This window comes from Anolis sagrei, chromosome 5 (genome assembly GCF_037176765.1).
Source record: "Anolis sagrei isolate rAnoSag1 chromosome 5, rAnoSag1.mat, whole genome shotgun sequence".
Lineage (NCBI taxonomy): Eukaryota > Metazoa > Chordata > Lepidosauria > Squamata > Dactyloidae > Anolis > Anolis sagrei.
In genome coordinates this window covers 49,788,980-49,804,083 of record NC_090025.1, presented here as the reverse complement: position 1 = coordinate 49,804,083, position 15,104 = coordinate 49,788,980, and the positions used below count along the sequence as shown (strand labels likewise).

At 37.0% G+C, this 15,104-nt stretch overlaps 1 protein-coding gene across 8 annotated transcripts in view; it reads left to right on the top strand.

Moving 5' to 3' along the window:
* The window catches only part of LRBA (LPS responsive beige-like anchor protein), a 420,612-nt gene that overhangs the window by 78,741 nt on the left and 326,767 nt on the right, over positions 1-15,104 (top strand). For all 8 annotated transcript variants that reach the window (XM_060778857.2, XM_060778855.2, XM_060778851.2 and 5 more), the window contains exons 21-22: positions 150-273; positions 567-759. In XM_060778857.2, coding sequence (XP_060634840.2) covers positions 150-273; positions 567-759 — 317 coding nt within the window. The remainder of the gene's footprint in view (positions 1-149; positions 274-566; positions 760-15,104) is intronic.

The following is a 15,104-nucleotide window of genomic DNA, read 5'->3' as shown; positions in this document are numbered from 1 at the left end:
ACAAGCAAACTGTATAAACCCTTCTTTGTTTCTTATCTATCTTTCCATTGCTTCACTGAGTAGCCTTTGTTTAACTTGAAGACACTGGAGAGACTCTAATGTCTCCTTTTCAGATTATTAGATGTTTTATTTTATTTTTTTTTCTGCAGAGGTTCTGAAAGTTATTGCAACCTTGTTGCGTCACTCTCCACAGTGCCCAGAAACGATAGAAGTCCACCGAGTTTTCCTCTCTGATATGATTAAGCTTTTTAATAGCAGCAGAGACAATAGGCGGTAAGTAGGTAATATATATCTTTACATACAATATGCCTTACAAAACTCTAACATAATTGTTGATATGGGAAAGCCTTTCAAATGTGAAAATTCCACATGAACTTGACAAAAACATTTCTAGTCAGTCTATGTTAATTCATGCTGGTTTGTAACTTCAGTTGTCTCTAAGATGTGGCTTGCTTGCTTGTTTTCACCTTGAGCCTCGAGTCCGAAAGGCAAGATATAATAATAATTTTAATATGATGGCGTTAATTTCTAGGACTGAAGTTGATATTGTCTTAATAATGTTGCAGGAGTTTACTACAGTGCTCCGTGTGGCAGGAATGGATGCTTTCCCTTTGCTACTTCAATCCCAAAACCTCTGATGAACTGAAGATAACAGAAATGGTGTATGCCATTTTTCGAATTTTACTTTATCATGCAATCAAATATGAATGGGGTGGCTGGCGTGTTTGGGTAGATACACTAGCCATTACACACTCAAAGGTAAGTGTGCCAAGACAGCCAAGTGTGTCAAGACAGATAATTGATTGTTAGTCAAACTTCCTTGAGTTTAAAAGTGCCTTGTGATCATTTGTAGCCCATGTGAAATAATGTATGAATTCTTTATAATTTCAAAATTGCAATTTGTGTTGAGCCATGAAAAAGTGATTGAGATTTTCTGAACGGTTACAAAAGAATGGAGGAAAATATGACTGTTTCTAAAAACAATAGTCGCAGGTTCAGTAGTACCTTTGTGTTTTGTGACACTGTTGTGCATTCCGTGGATTTTTGTGAATTTGGGACACAAGGTGGCGCACCTAGTCTATTTCTAGGCCAAAGTGATGCCCTTGCCGAAAACCAAGTGGCTGTGCAACAAATTCGTAAAGTATAATGAAGAAACTAGAGAGAAATCTGCTTTCCACTCAAACAAAGAGAAGAAAAGAAGCTAAAAATTGTATTTTTTTTCCAGTTTAGGAATAAGTGAAGTTTGCTTCTAGTGCTGTAGTTTTCTGTGGCCACAAAAACATTGAGGGAAAGTGTTTTTATGGTAACCTTTCAGTTGAGAAGCAGATTTTGGAATGAAGTTGTATTTTGTTTCCTGCCTTCTTTCTTGTTCCCCTAAACATTTAAATATAATTTTGAGTGAGTTTCCAGATGGGGACATGGAACTTAAGAGAAAAGCAAGGTATGTTTTTTCCTAATTGACCAATGCATGAATTGTGAGCAGTCTGGTGTATAGACAGTATAGTTTAGATGTAGAAATTATTCTGTCAGCTGTATTGTTACATGGGGGCTAATGCTAGGTGAGACTACATAGCAACAGCAAAAGTAATTCAACAGGTTTACCTTTCTAAGATTGTTCTCATGCTTTAAGTGTGGCAAGATAACTGCTCTACAGTGAATCTAAAATCTAAAATAGCATCTAATTTCATATATTTGATTGTTATTCAAATTTCTGTGTAATCATTTGTATCCCATGTGAAATAATCTGTGTTACATTTGGATTCAGTTTTAATGTTCTAAATTGCAGAGTAACAGTTGAAACATATCAAGATTATGCTTTTATCATGTGATGAAACCACAAAATCTAAATTATGCATGGTTTGCACTTACTGAATCCGATGTTTTGTTTTGAATGTTCCTTTAGCAGCCAGTCTTTTTGGTTCTGTCTAATATACACATGTTTCTGAAACTGAATTTTAATGTAATTCGATTGAAATTAATTTTAATGTAATGAAACTGAATTTTAATACTGCTATTTTGAGTTGGGACTCATTTAGTGTTGACCCAAGTCTTGTTTAAGGAAGACTTGACATGAGCAGGCTTCATACAAGTTTGAAAAATATTCAAACAGATCAATGAACTCTGGATGATAAATCTTGGACCAGATTTTCTAGAGATAGTCTTGTTAATCATATAAATTGATGTGGAGTTTTAACAAGATAAAACCGACAAATTTCAGTTTTCTCACCCGGTTTTAGCAGTGGTTTGTTTGGATTTTTTTAAAACCAGAAGACAATTTTGAAGACCAACTATAAGTATATATGTTGGCAGCCTACATATTTTCTAGATATTGTTTGATGTCACTAAATGCTTTGATAATTATTGTTTCTCACTCTGGGTTCTTGATGTATTGTCATCCTAAAAGTTGGAGATTTCTGTTAAATATTTCATTGCTTTTGTTTAATATTTCATTACTAGACTGACATATTTTTCACTGCCATCATTTCTTTTGGGTTTTCTTCTAATATCCCTGAGAAAGCCTACTCTTGGTAGCCACAGAACCATTTATCTGAACCTGGGCCTGCCTTGCTTGTGTATAGAGAGGGCAGGTGGGGTGGATTTTAAGACCACAGAGAGACTGCAGGTGTGGGGAGATGAGACATTCCCACATCCTGCAGTTTCTTGCCAGAATTTCTTCCCTTCACCCCCAACTAGGTTCTTGACACTGGATATAAATTTAGTGAAGAGGAGAATTCCTCTTGGGAGATGTGATGGTGGGAAAGGGGCAGGAAAGGAAAGAAAAGCACAACAGGAGGAGATGTAACTTACTTCTTGAATATACTGTTGATGGTATAGATTTGATTATTCTGACATTGCATACAATTTAATTCTGTATCTAATATCACTGTTTTGCCCTTCTCCTTACTTCATGTGCAGTCCCTGTATTCTTCTAGTAACCCTTATGTTTGAGATTTCTAGGAATAGCTTCAGATTAAGACATGTAAATGGTGTTACACTTTGGGAAAGATAAGACAGGATCTGAACATGTGTGTGATATGACCATTCTTCCTGTTAATACTCAAGTTCTTCCAATCCTTCTTACTGTTACCTACTGTCCTTTCCATTTCTTTACCCCTTCAATTAAGCAGAGTGTGGTGTCTGATTCAAGTTTCTTGGTCCCATTTCTAATTTTGAATTGAAATTAAATTGCTTCCCCCACTTCCCCCATGACGAATTGGAGCTCCCCTTGGTGCTTCCCTTTCTTTTTTAAACATTTCATAAGCTTTTGTTGCCTAAGGGATAGGTTAGCCAAGTGGAACCTAAAAATGCTGTTCTGAAATATTATAAGTAAAGAAAATGAGAATTTAAGCTAGTTCAATTTAAATACCATATCTAATTTCACATATCACACAAAGATGGCTATGTTTTTGTGTGACATGTGAACTTATTTTATGTGATGTGTTTAATAGTGTTTAATGTTTTATCAGGGGAGGGTCAATTTTGATATATTATATTGTTTTTATCGATGGCATTGAGTTGTTGCCAATACTTTGAACCGCCCTGTGTCCCCTTTGGGGTTGAGAAGGGTGGTATACAAATACCGCAAATAAATAAATAATAAATAATAATAAATAGTCAGTTCAACCAGATTTCAAATTCATTCTATCCCAGTCTTCCCAGAATAAAATAAAATTCTCAATTGAATATCTTTATTGGAGTAATGAGAACAAATGGATATTAGATCGGCCCCCTCCCTCCTGACCTTTCGGTAAAGAGTAAAAGCCTGGCTATTCGAGTCAGCTTTCGGAAACAGAGCGTAACCAGATAAACACAGTATGATGAAATAATGAACAGCTTAAACAGTGTAAATGGATAAGGAGTTGAACTGAAAGATATTGATTATTATAGTTTTAATTAGTTTTATATTATTATGTAATATTAAATGTTTTTAATTTATATGTATGTATGTATGTATGTATGTATGTTGTGGCATCTAATTACTGCCAATCTGTATGCCGCCCTGAGTCACCTTTGGGCTGAAAAGAGCAGGATAAAAATGCTATAAATAAATAAGTAAATGTTGCTACTTTCCCCGTTTTTCCTCCATGAAAATACTTACGATTTCTTAGTTCAGATTCACACACTTCTGTAAGAATGTGAATTATTATTCTGAATTGAAATCCTCTCTTGCCTCATTTTCTTGAGAGCAAGAAATAACATTTTTCTCCTTATTTATTTATTTACTTTGCTTATATACCGCTGTATCTCAAGCCCGAAGGCGACTCACAGCGGTCCTTGCCGATGAGATGGTGAAATACCTTTTGTTGATCTCAGGAGAATTTGTGCATTTGCAAGAACAATTCTAATGGAAATGGTGCAAATTGCAAAGCTAAACTATAAGAGCTGGTCTCTTGTTCTATGAATTAAAATGATAAACATCAGATCAGGGGGATTTTTGGTGCCTTTTTGATCATTTCTCTAGTTTGTGCTTGCTCCCTATGTTTGGGCTTAGCTTCACAAAGACAAAAGACGTGAGTTTTGTGCACAGTCATTTTGAGCAGATTGTAGAAACCTCCATGAAAGAGTGTTCATACTCTTGCTCTTAGAGGCGAGAAAGCTTGCAGGGATTAATGAACCCTCAGCAGGCCTTTTGAAAGTGTTGAAACAACTTGTCTCGTGGAGAATGAATAATTTAGCAATATTTCTTTACATCTGTGCTTAATCGGAATAAGAGCTGTATTAATATCCAAATAGAGAGGAACATGAAATTGCTGAGGCAATGTTTTGTTGCACCTTGTTGCAGGAAGAGATTTTTAAATGTGCTTTTATGTCTCTCAATCCCTAGCGCTGCCGACTGAATAGGATTATTTCTATTTCATTTGTATACTAATATTCCCACATTCTGATAAGGAGCAAGTTTGTAGAGCACTGGCACTGCAAAATTGGATCGGTTTTGTAGGGCTACACATCAAGATACATGCAGCTGCTATAAAAAGCCAAAGAAACTCAATTGCAATTTTATTGTCCAGTTTGATAGATTTCCTGCCACCTTTGTAGCAGGGAAGCTGTTTGTCACTGTAGCCCTCTTCTCCAACAGCTGCACTACGCTTTATAAGCAGTGATAGCTTTTGTGGCGTAATTGCACTACATTGGTTTCTTTTTCTTTCAGGAACTGAAGGTGTGCATAATCCTCTTAAAGCTAAATTCCTTTGTGATGCCTTGATCCCCCCCCCCCCTAAAACAACACTCTTATCTTATTGCATAGCTTCCAGACTACTTGTACAAGACAAAAATGTGGTTTAATCTGAGTGTTTCAGTAACCATGCTCTTTCTAAATGTTACAGTCAGGTTTTTCTAGAGTCTCCTATGTATTAGAACCATATTAGTTCTGAAGACTACTACAAATGCATTTAGAACATTGTCTAAGTGAATGGCTAATGCAAAACAAACAAAGGAAGCTGGTTGTAGTATGGCTTCAAGGCTTTTTAACATACTCTTAAAGTCGAAGTGTTCAGTTGTCTTTTTAACATTTATTTTTATGTTCTTTTTTTGAAGTGAGGAATGTTTTGAAAAATATTTAAAGTATATATTATCGCTATGCATTTTTTTATAATCTAAAGCTTATTTTCATTAGAGAGAAGCTGTTGAATTTTCTTTATACACACTTAAATTACGTACCGCAGTATGTTTGAAATACTACTACATTACTCATCCAATGTATTAATCTGCATACATGATACTTAAATTTTGCATGCTGCCTTTTTAACACTAACTGTAAATAGGTGCTTAGCTTTCCATAAACTGAAAGAAGAAGCAAATTTGATTTTTTTTCCTACTTAATATTAGGGAAAGATATAACATTCACTACGATTCCAGGTAGTATCATTCAGTAGAACCAATGTCCATAAAATTAGGTTGAATTAGAAACCTATTTGCTTGACTTGCCGAGCCTTGCAGCCGCAGACAGATTGAAAATAGAAGATGAGCAATAATGATTCATTAGGCAAGATTGATTTATGGGGAGCAATTAAAGAGTTTAAAGTGTGAAAAGGGGGCGATTGTACCACGTAGTGGGCAGCTTCCCCGCTAGACTCTGAATCCTGGAAAGTTGATTTTTGGGAGACTGGAATCTTGTTTTCCCCAAATTAGTAAAAAGTGGGGATTTAAATAATAGAACCAGTATTTGCATTCAAAATATTTTGTTCTACACTATTCAAAAATATCTAGAAAAAAACATTCAAAATTTTTTATAAGACTTGAAAGCTACTCTTGAGTTATGTAAAACAAAGAGCCAGAACAATGAGATAAAATCTGAGAGACAATGGATTTAAGGCAGGACAAAAGATCCTAAACAGCTGTTCCATATACCATCTATGCATTTAGGATATTGGATAATTATCTTGTATTGTGGATATCAGTTGTGATCTTTGTTCATATATCTCTGGATTGACTTGTGTATTTTTTTATTATATTACGAGCTGAACTATATTAAGTGTTTTATGAAAATATAACACTCAAATGGCAATTTAGATAAAAGTGGAGCACAGAATAATTTAAATATAGTAATCAAAATGTATATTCCTGGGGTAATGCCATAGCATCATGAAAGTTGGAGATTAAAAATTATATTGAGGAATGAATGAAGGGATAGGGATAAGAATAATAATAATTTTTTATTTTAAAAAGAAATAGTTGAAGAATTATGTTTATTTGATGGTAAAGCACAGCGATACTGAATGGAGATGAGAGACAAAGCAAGATCTCTGAAGATCCTACAAGTATAGAGGAACAGAAAGAATGGAGATACTGAGATAAGAAGCAACAAAAGATCAGAGATTACAAGCACAGAGGGGTCAGAAGGAGTGCTAAAAAGAAAGAAGCTGCAGCTGAACTAGACATAAAAAGGAGGACTCAGTGAAGATGGATAATATAGATGCGTTGCATAAGAAATTAAGCATTCAAGTTATTTCTTTATTTCATATCAAAGGCATTGCATAAATTAGTATAAAACTGATAAAAATAGCAGGAGCACAAGTGGCTAAATATCCTTTGACCAAAAACGGGCAACAGTTATGCATTGTCTGAAACCTCAAACAATTCTTCCTCTGTACATGAGGCAGGACATTGTGGACAAGCATACAGATGCAGAATTGTCTGTTCTGCTCCATAGTCACACAAGGTAGAGAATTCTTTTCGGTAGTGCCATTTTGCCAGGTTGTCTTTTGATCTGCCCACTCTATTCAGGGACTTCCAAGTTGCCCATGCTTGGTTTGCCCCTGAAGGCAGACCCTTGTGGGGGGCCATCCAGTTGGGATTTCTTGGTTTAGCTGCCCAGAGGTATACTCTTGCTGTTGCTGGGGCAGTGTTAAGAGGAGTGGTGGTTCTCATGAAGCTTTTCCTTGATTTGAGTCTACTGGAGAAGGCTGATAGCCATGCTTTCACAGTGTTCAACCTTATTTTTCTCACAATTAGCAGCAACCTCCAATCCCACATCAGGGGAGGGGGGCAATGCCAGCTAGCTTGTAGAGTTTATCAACAGGTGTAGGTTTAAGATGTCCTGTGATTATTTGGCATGTTTTGTTCAATGCTATGTTCACCTGCTTCGCGTGGGCAGACTTGTGCGAAACAGGGCAGGCATACTCAGCAGTTGAGTAAGACAAGGCCAGCATTTAACTAGAAAGATGTTACAGGAAAGAGAATGGCGAGTAAATGTTAGATCTGTGGTGTGGATCAAGACAGATAAATGTATGAAAACTACATGTTTTGATAATATTTTTCCTTCACATCTTTATTAAACTTGAGCCAGCAGGTTAATTGAGTTATTATCTAATAATAGTTAGAGCATAGATCTAAATACCCTAAAGGCACCAGATCTTGTCTGATCTTGGAATCTTAGCGGAGTCAATATCTGCTTAGCACTTAGATTGGAGACTACCAAAAATGCAAGGTGTTCTAGGTGATATTTTAGAGAAAGGCAATGGTTAACCACCATTAATATTTCTTGCTTACAAAACCCCTATGAAAAATGCATGGGGTATCTTCAAATTGACAGACAACACACACATACACAGCAGTTAAGGCGCAATATTTTGGTAAGGGATAGCTTGTGGACATATGTGCTTAGTTGTTATTACTTGCTGTCAAATCAACTTTGCCTTATGACAATCCTTTGAATGAGAGACATCTGAAATCCTGTCATCAACCACTCTGCTAATATCTTGGAAACTCAAGAGCCTGGCTTACTTGCTTTAATCACTCCAGTAATTACATAGCTCTCCTCTTTTCCTATTGGTGTCTACATTTTCATCTTTTCCAGTAAGCTTCATTTTCTTATGATATGTCCAAAGTAAGTCAGTCTTAATTTAGTCTTCTTTGCTTTTAGTGAGAGTTGAGGATTGATTTGCTCATTTGGATTTTTAGCAGTCCACGGAACCTATAGAACTCTTTTCCAGTAGCGTATTTCAAATTAGTTGATTTTCCTCCAATCAGATTTTTTCACTGCTCAGATTTCACAACCATACATACAATAGGAAATGATTCTTGGAGTCCTCGTGGACAACAAGTTAAACATGAGCCAACAATGTGATGTGGCGGCAAAAAAAGCCAATGGGATTTTGGCCTGCATCAATAGGAGCATAGTGTCTAGATCTAAGGAAGTAATGCTACCCCTCTATTCTGCTTTGGTTAGACCACATCTGGAATATTGTGTCCAATTCTGGGCACCACAATTCAAGAGAGATATTGACAAGCTGGAATGTGTCCAGAGGAGGGCGACTAAAATGATCAAGGGTCTGGAGAACAAGCCCTATGAGGAGCGGCTTAGGGAACTGCGCATGTTTAGCCTGAAGAAGAGAAGGCTGAGAGGAGATATGATAGCTATGTATAAATATGTGAGAGGAAGCCACAGGGAGGAGGGAGCAAGCTTGTTTTCTGCTTCCCTGGAGACTAGGACACGGAACAATGGCTTCAAACTACAAGAAAGGAGATTCCATCTGAACATTAGGAAGAACTTCCTGACTGTGAGAGCCGTTCAGCAGTGGAACTCTCTGCCCCGGAGTGTGGTGGAGCTCCTTCTTTGGAAGCTTTTAAGCAGAGGCTGGATGGCCATTTGTCAGGGGTGATTTGAATGCAATATTCCTGCTTCTTGGCAGGGGGTTGGACTGGATGGCCCATGAGGTCTCTTCCAACTCTTTGATTCTATGATTCTATGATTTTAATAATTTACAATATCTTCTACCCCCAGGTATAACCCATTATATTGGTTGTGGGAAACGTGGGAGTAGCCATGTATTTGTATAACTGGCTTGGATGCCACTTCTCTAGCATTCTTGCATACAGCATGACTGGAGTCACCAGTGACTAGAAGAACATGTGCTGTACTTCTTCCTCATTTCCGCTTTTGAGTAGTGGATAAGATTGCCATTCATTTCTATATGCACATTTCTGGACAGTTGTAATTTTTATGAAACGTATGACACAAAAAAAGGCTTGTTCCTATTTAGGGTCTGTGGTCCATCCAACCCACGATTGGTGCCTCTGACAGGACTCACAATTTCAGGCAGGAGTCTTCCTTAGCTTTTCTTGCAGATTCTTATTATTCCCTGTTGATTTCACATCCAAGTGGGCTCAGCCTTGTTGAGCTTCTGAAATCAGACATGATGAGGGTTTTCAGGGTGGAAGAATACTGGCTGATTGAGCTGAAGAGATGGGAGCACTCCAAATAGAAAACTGCAGTAGCTCCCAAGAGAAGTCCCAGAATATTAAGAGAATTGGCAATGTTGTTTCCCCCTTCTACTCTCTATATCCCCCCAAAGATATATGAGCTTGATTCAAGCCTAGGTAAGTAAGAATTCAATAACTCAGGAAAGCAATGGTATTTGAATACCACAGTGCCTTCTTTTCATGCAGATGGCACCTTTCCAGGTAGGAAGTAACATGAAAGATATTTGCCAATGGTATCTTTGGTGATTTAATGAACAGGAAAGATTTTGCTTCCTTAGCAAGGTTTAGCTTGATTCAATAATGAATCCGACATATGTTTAAAATGTAAGAGTGGACCAGAGACCATACAAAACCATTAAGTCACTCAGGAAAAAATCGTCCCACTAGCAAGTGTAGAACTGTTTCCTTTCTGAAAGACTAAAACAATTTAGCACTAAATTCAAAATAATTCTGACACTGCAGTGGTAATGCAAAACAACAACAAAACCACTACACTTTATTCCCCAACACATCCTCTTTAGTCAACTTGAACAGAGAAGATTTTAAAGATGTATCGTGGGACTTCAAGGCAGAATGCTTAGCGTTCATAAGTGTCTTCCATCTGGGCAAATCTACCTTCAATAAGGTTGTTACATCATATATTATAAATCCCCATACAATTCAAGTCCACAAGGACTAGCTTCTACCATATACATTTACCCATATTTTGGGATCTTCTAGAAGACACCTCAGTTTTCCAACCTCATAGACACATCTGGTGGCATCATGGGAGAAGTGTCTGCTCCTAGGTACTGAAACCACCATGCCAAATTATCAGATCTCAAAAACAAAAGGCAAGTTCCAACAATTCCCTTCATTTTTTTGAATTTTATTTTACTTTCTGCAGCTCCCAGGAGTAACTGGTCCACAGACCCACTAAATTTTTCTGCTTTACCCTTAAGGTAAAGGTAAAGGTTTTCCCCTGACATTAAGTTCAGTCGTATCCGACTCTGGGGTTGGTGCTCATTTCCATTTCTAAGCCGAAGAGCTGGTGTTGTCCATAGACACCTCCAAGGTCATGTGGCGGCATTACTGCATGGAACACAGTTACATTCCCGCTGAAGTGGTACCTATCGATCTACTCACGTTTGCATGTTTTCCAACTGCTAGGTTGGGAGAAGCTGGTGCTGACAGCAGGAGCTCACGCTGCTCCCCGGATTCGAGCTTGCGACCTTTCAGTCAACAAGTTTAGCAGCTCAGTGGTTTAACCCACTGCACCACCAGGGGCTCCCTCCTTACCCTTAGACCATAGTTTTAAATGCGGTACTGTACCCTGGTTCTAGGATTTAATTTTTAAATAGTAAGCCATTCTGAGTTTTCAAGATATAAGAAGGCAGTATACTGATAAAATATGCATGTGATTTTGACACTGTAACTGGGATTTTGAATTTTCTCTTACACATATGCCTAACAGACTAGACATTGATGCAAAGAGGCAAACAAAGTGCATTGGTAAAGAAATGCACTTACAGTGCACATGCCTCTAAGATATGCAGACACAGAGAATCAGGGCAGAGAGGGAAAACATGCCTGTCTTTTCAGAACAGAATTGTTTATTTCAGGAAATGTAGCACTGATAAATTATCAATATTTCTAGTGTATTTCACTACTTTGGCACTGTTCAGAAAATACATTCATCCAATGATTATAATGAAAATACAGTTGGTGGGCATGATTGGTTTTACAGCACTTGAAAAAATATTATCCACCAACAATCAAATATATGGCATAGGCATAATAAAATAAAACCTTTAACGGAATATTAAAATGCAGCTTCATTTATCTTTTCACAGTTAAACTAAATTGCTTGGACTTAATAAAGTCTTTTGATCTGTCTTGTAAGAAGCTTGCCGGTATGGGGGCCAAATGATTTGTTATGTTGGGGAAAGTGCCAGAATGTGCAAAAGCTTTTGTGTGTACAGTACCTCTGTTCTTCTTTGACTGATTCATTTTCCTGGGATTGATATCAGCAGGTATTGGTGCCTCCAGTCAAAGTTGATTTGTTTTCTGAATGGCATGGAGAGTTTCCAGGCCTGAGCTGTTAGCATTGCTCCTAGGAGGGTGGAAAAACAGGTCAATAAAGCTCTCATTAGGATAAAAAATAGTAACATTTGCAGGAATTATGAATAGCTTATTGATGGAGTTTACCAGCACAGAAGCTAATTTCCAGGAAATCTTGTAGCATTTTTTAAAAGGTGCTGTGTTGCCTCTCTCACTGAATTTTGGGTTCATCATCCATATAATGTACACAAGATATGAGGAATAACGAATGTTAAGTCTTCATAAATAGCTCAATTTTCATCCTACGCATTGTGGTTCTTGTGCCAAGTATGTCACCATAACCTTTTTGTATAATGACTTCTAATCTTCCTGTTTAGCAATTAGTAAATGTTAAATGTCAAATTAAGGTAAAATTAATGAGAAGAGGGAAAGTTGTATTTATTAGCTTGTGACTGTCTTTAACTAGTAATGCATATAGGCGCTTTCTGAATACTGCAAATGGCTATAGATTAGGCATCAAATGATTGTGAAGATTAATGAATGGTCTTCTAGCTTGCTAATTTAAAGAAATATCTGGTCATTCATTATAAAGTATTAGCTTACCAGCTGCAAATGTCTAGAAGGAAATACAAAATGAACAGTTACAGGTATGTGTGAAAATTGCTTGCCTACCTTCATAGTCTCAAAGTTATTTCAAATTTACCTTTTGAATTTTTTTTCTCTGTAAGAAAATATCTTCCTTTTGAGAAAGCTAGTTTTAGACATATAAAAAGCAAAGGGTTCAAAAATGACTTTTCAGAGAGTAGATAATGGATTGGAAAAAAGTTGCAAGCTAGATGGCAACCATCTATTTATTTATTTACTACATTTATATATACTGCTTTTTCCCCCTAAGGGAACCCAAAGCAGTTTCTGACAGTATGAAGGCAAAATTCAATGCTGTACACACAGGTGAAACCAAAAGATAATAGCAAGACAATAACATATAACTTATAAATTTACCTAGCCAAATTAAAACATAAACATAAAATAACATTTAGACATAAAGCATTAAAAATTAAACATCAATAATATACTTATATTAAAACCCACTGATAAACAACACGATTTAAAAACAGTTATTAAAATCACGCCATCCAAGATCAAGTCCATAGTCATTCCATTGGTCCATTTACTATTCCTTATTATCTTATCTCACTACGAGCTTTGCTGTCCGAAACCTTGATCACATAACCACATTTTTACTTGATTCCTGAATATCAGGAGGGAGGGGGCTGCTCTAATTTCACCTGGGAGGGAGTTCCATAGCTGAGTGGCCACTACTGAAAAGGCCCTGTCTCTCGACCCCACCAGTCGTGCTTGCGAGGAAGGCGGAATCAAGAGCAGGGCCTTCACATTAATATGTAGTGTTAGCACATAATTCTGTACTAGGGTGTATTTCCCTATCGGTAAAAACTATAATTCAACATAAGCACTATTTAAGTGTTAAATGGAGCAAATTTAATAGAAAATTAGACGGCCTTCTTCCTAATTGGTTCCAACAAACTCTATACCCATGGTCTTAAGATGTGTCTTTGCAATCTATGTGTCATTTGTTCTTTTGTTTTTAAATTGACAATCAAACCAGGTCTTGTAAACCTGGTAAATTAAATATTAAAATCAAATTTAGTCCGGCAACCCCTTTTTCCATTTTGTATTTTTGATCCAATTCTAACATTGAAATAATGAAAAACTCTGCCTTGTTAATTTTTGAAATCTGATTCAAAATCAAATAACATACTTTGGTTTTTATTTTTGAAAAATGAAAGAACGAGTGATACACTGATGCGTATGGCCCTCAGTGTTTTGTAATTCTAAAAAAGATAACCATTAGTGTTATTTTCCTGTTCAAATGTTTTGAATTTAGAAGTTAAGGTGAGCATTTAGTAGGGAATAATATCTAATGTTTCAAATGAATGTAGATATGTTTAACCTTCCAGACAAGAGTATTTCTTCATTTTATGTGGTCTTCAAATATAAAAGGCAGAGTGGTTTTGCTGACCGAAAGGTTGGCAGCAAAAGGTGTGCTCCCATCTATCAGCTCCAGCTTCCCATGTGGGGAAATGTGAGAAACCTCCCACAAGATGGTAAAACATCAGAGAGCCCCCTGGGAACGTCCTTGCAGATGGCCAATTCTCTCACACCAGAAGCAACTTGCAGTTGCAATCTCTCTGACATGAAATAAATACATGTAAAAACATTATTTTTATAATACTAGATATGTTTAGCTTGACCCAGATTAGGTAAGGTTTCCCCTTAACATTAAATCCAGTTGTGTCTTACTGGTTGGGTGGTGCTCATTTCCATTTCTAAGCTGTAGAGCCAGCGTTGTCTGTAGACACCTCCAAGGTCATGTGGCCAGCATGACTGCATGGAGTGCCATTACCTTCCTGATGAAATTGTACCTATTAATCTACCCACATTTGCATGTTTTCGAACTGCTAGGTTGACAGAGGCTGGGGCTAACAGCAGGAGCTCACCCTGCTCCCTGGATTTCAACTGCTGACCTTTTGGTCAGCAAGTTCAGCAGCTCAGCGGTTTAACCCACTGCGTCACTAGGGGCGCAGAACAATGCAGTGGTTTTTTACACCATATTTGTGAATACATAAAAGAGTTGTTTTGATTACCAAACCTAATCTCAGTTTTTAATAAAAACTTGTAATATAAATGACTTAATAAATAAAAACATGATAATTGGAGGTTAATTTTATTTCCAAAAGCTTGTCACAATCATTTTCCTTTTCTTTGTTATATGTAGTATGTTATGAGGAAGAGACTAGTGATTGGCATATGCTTTGTTGCTAAGGAATCTATAATTAAGTGTTAGGTAGTTTTTCTTGTGATTCATGCACCAGTTAGACCAGCCTTGTCCATCATGGTACCTTCCTGTGGGTTGTAATACATTACCCATCCTCTCCACCATAGTCAGCCCACCTAGACAGTAGGATAACACATCTGAAAGGTACTGGTTTGGAGAAGTCTTCGCCAGAACAATGCCTTTTTCGTAAGATTCAGCTTCAGGATATGTAATATGTTACTGAATCGTGTACATGAATTTCTTTGCCAAACACTTAGTGCTCTGAGACTGGTTTTCGTAAGAGAATATTTAATGCTGCAGATACCAAGTTAGCTGATGAAAAACTCTACAGTGTTTAGGCATCACTTTGGGTAATGAATCTTGGAACCTTGAACTATAAATCTCTCAACTCATCACATTTTCGTCAAAAGGAATGGGAAAATATATTACTAACATAGAAAAGAGGGGCTGAACTAAACATTGTGTAAGAATGCTTGATACCAACTAGCAACAAAAAAATTGCTGC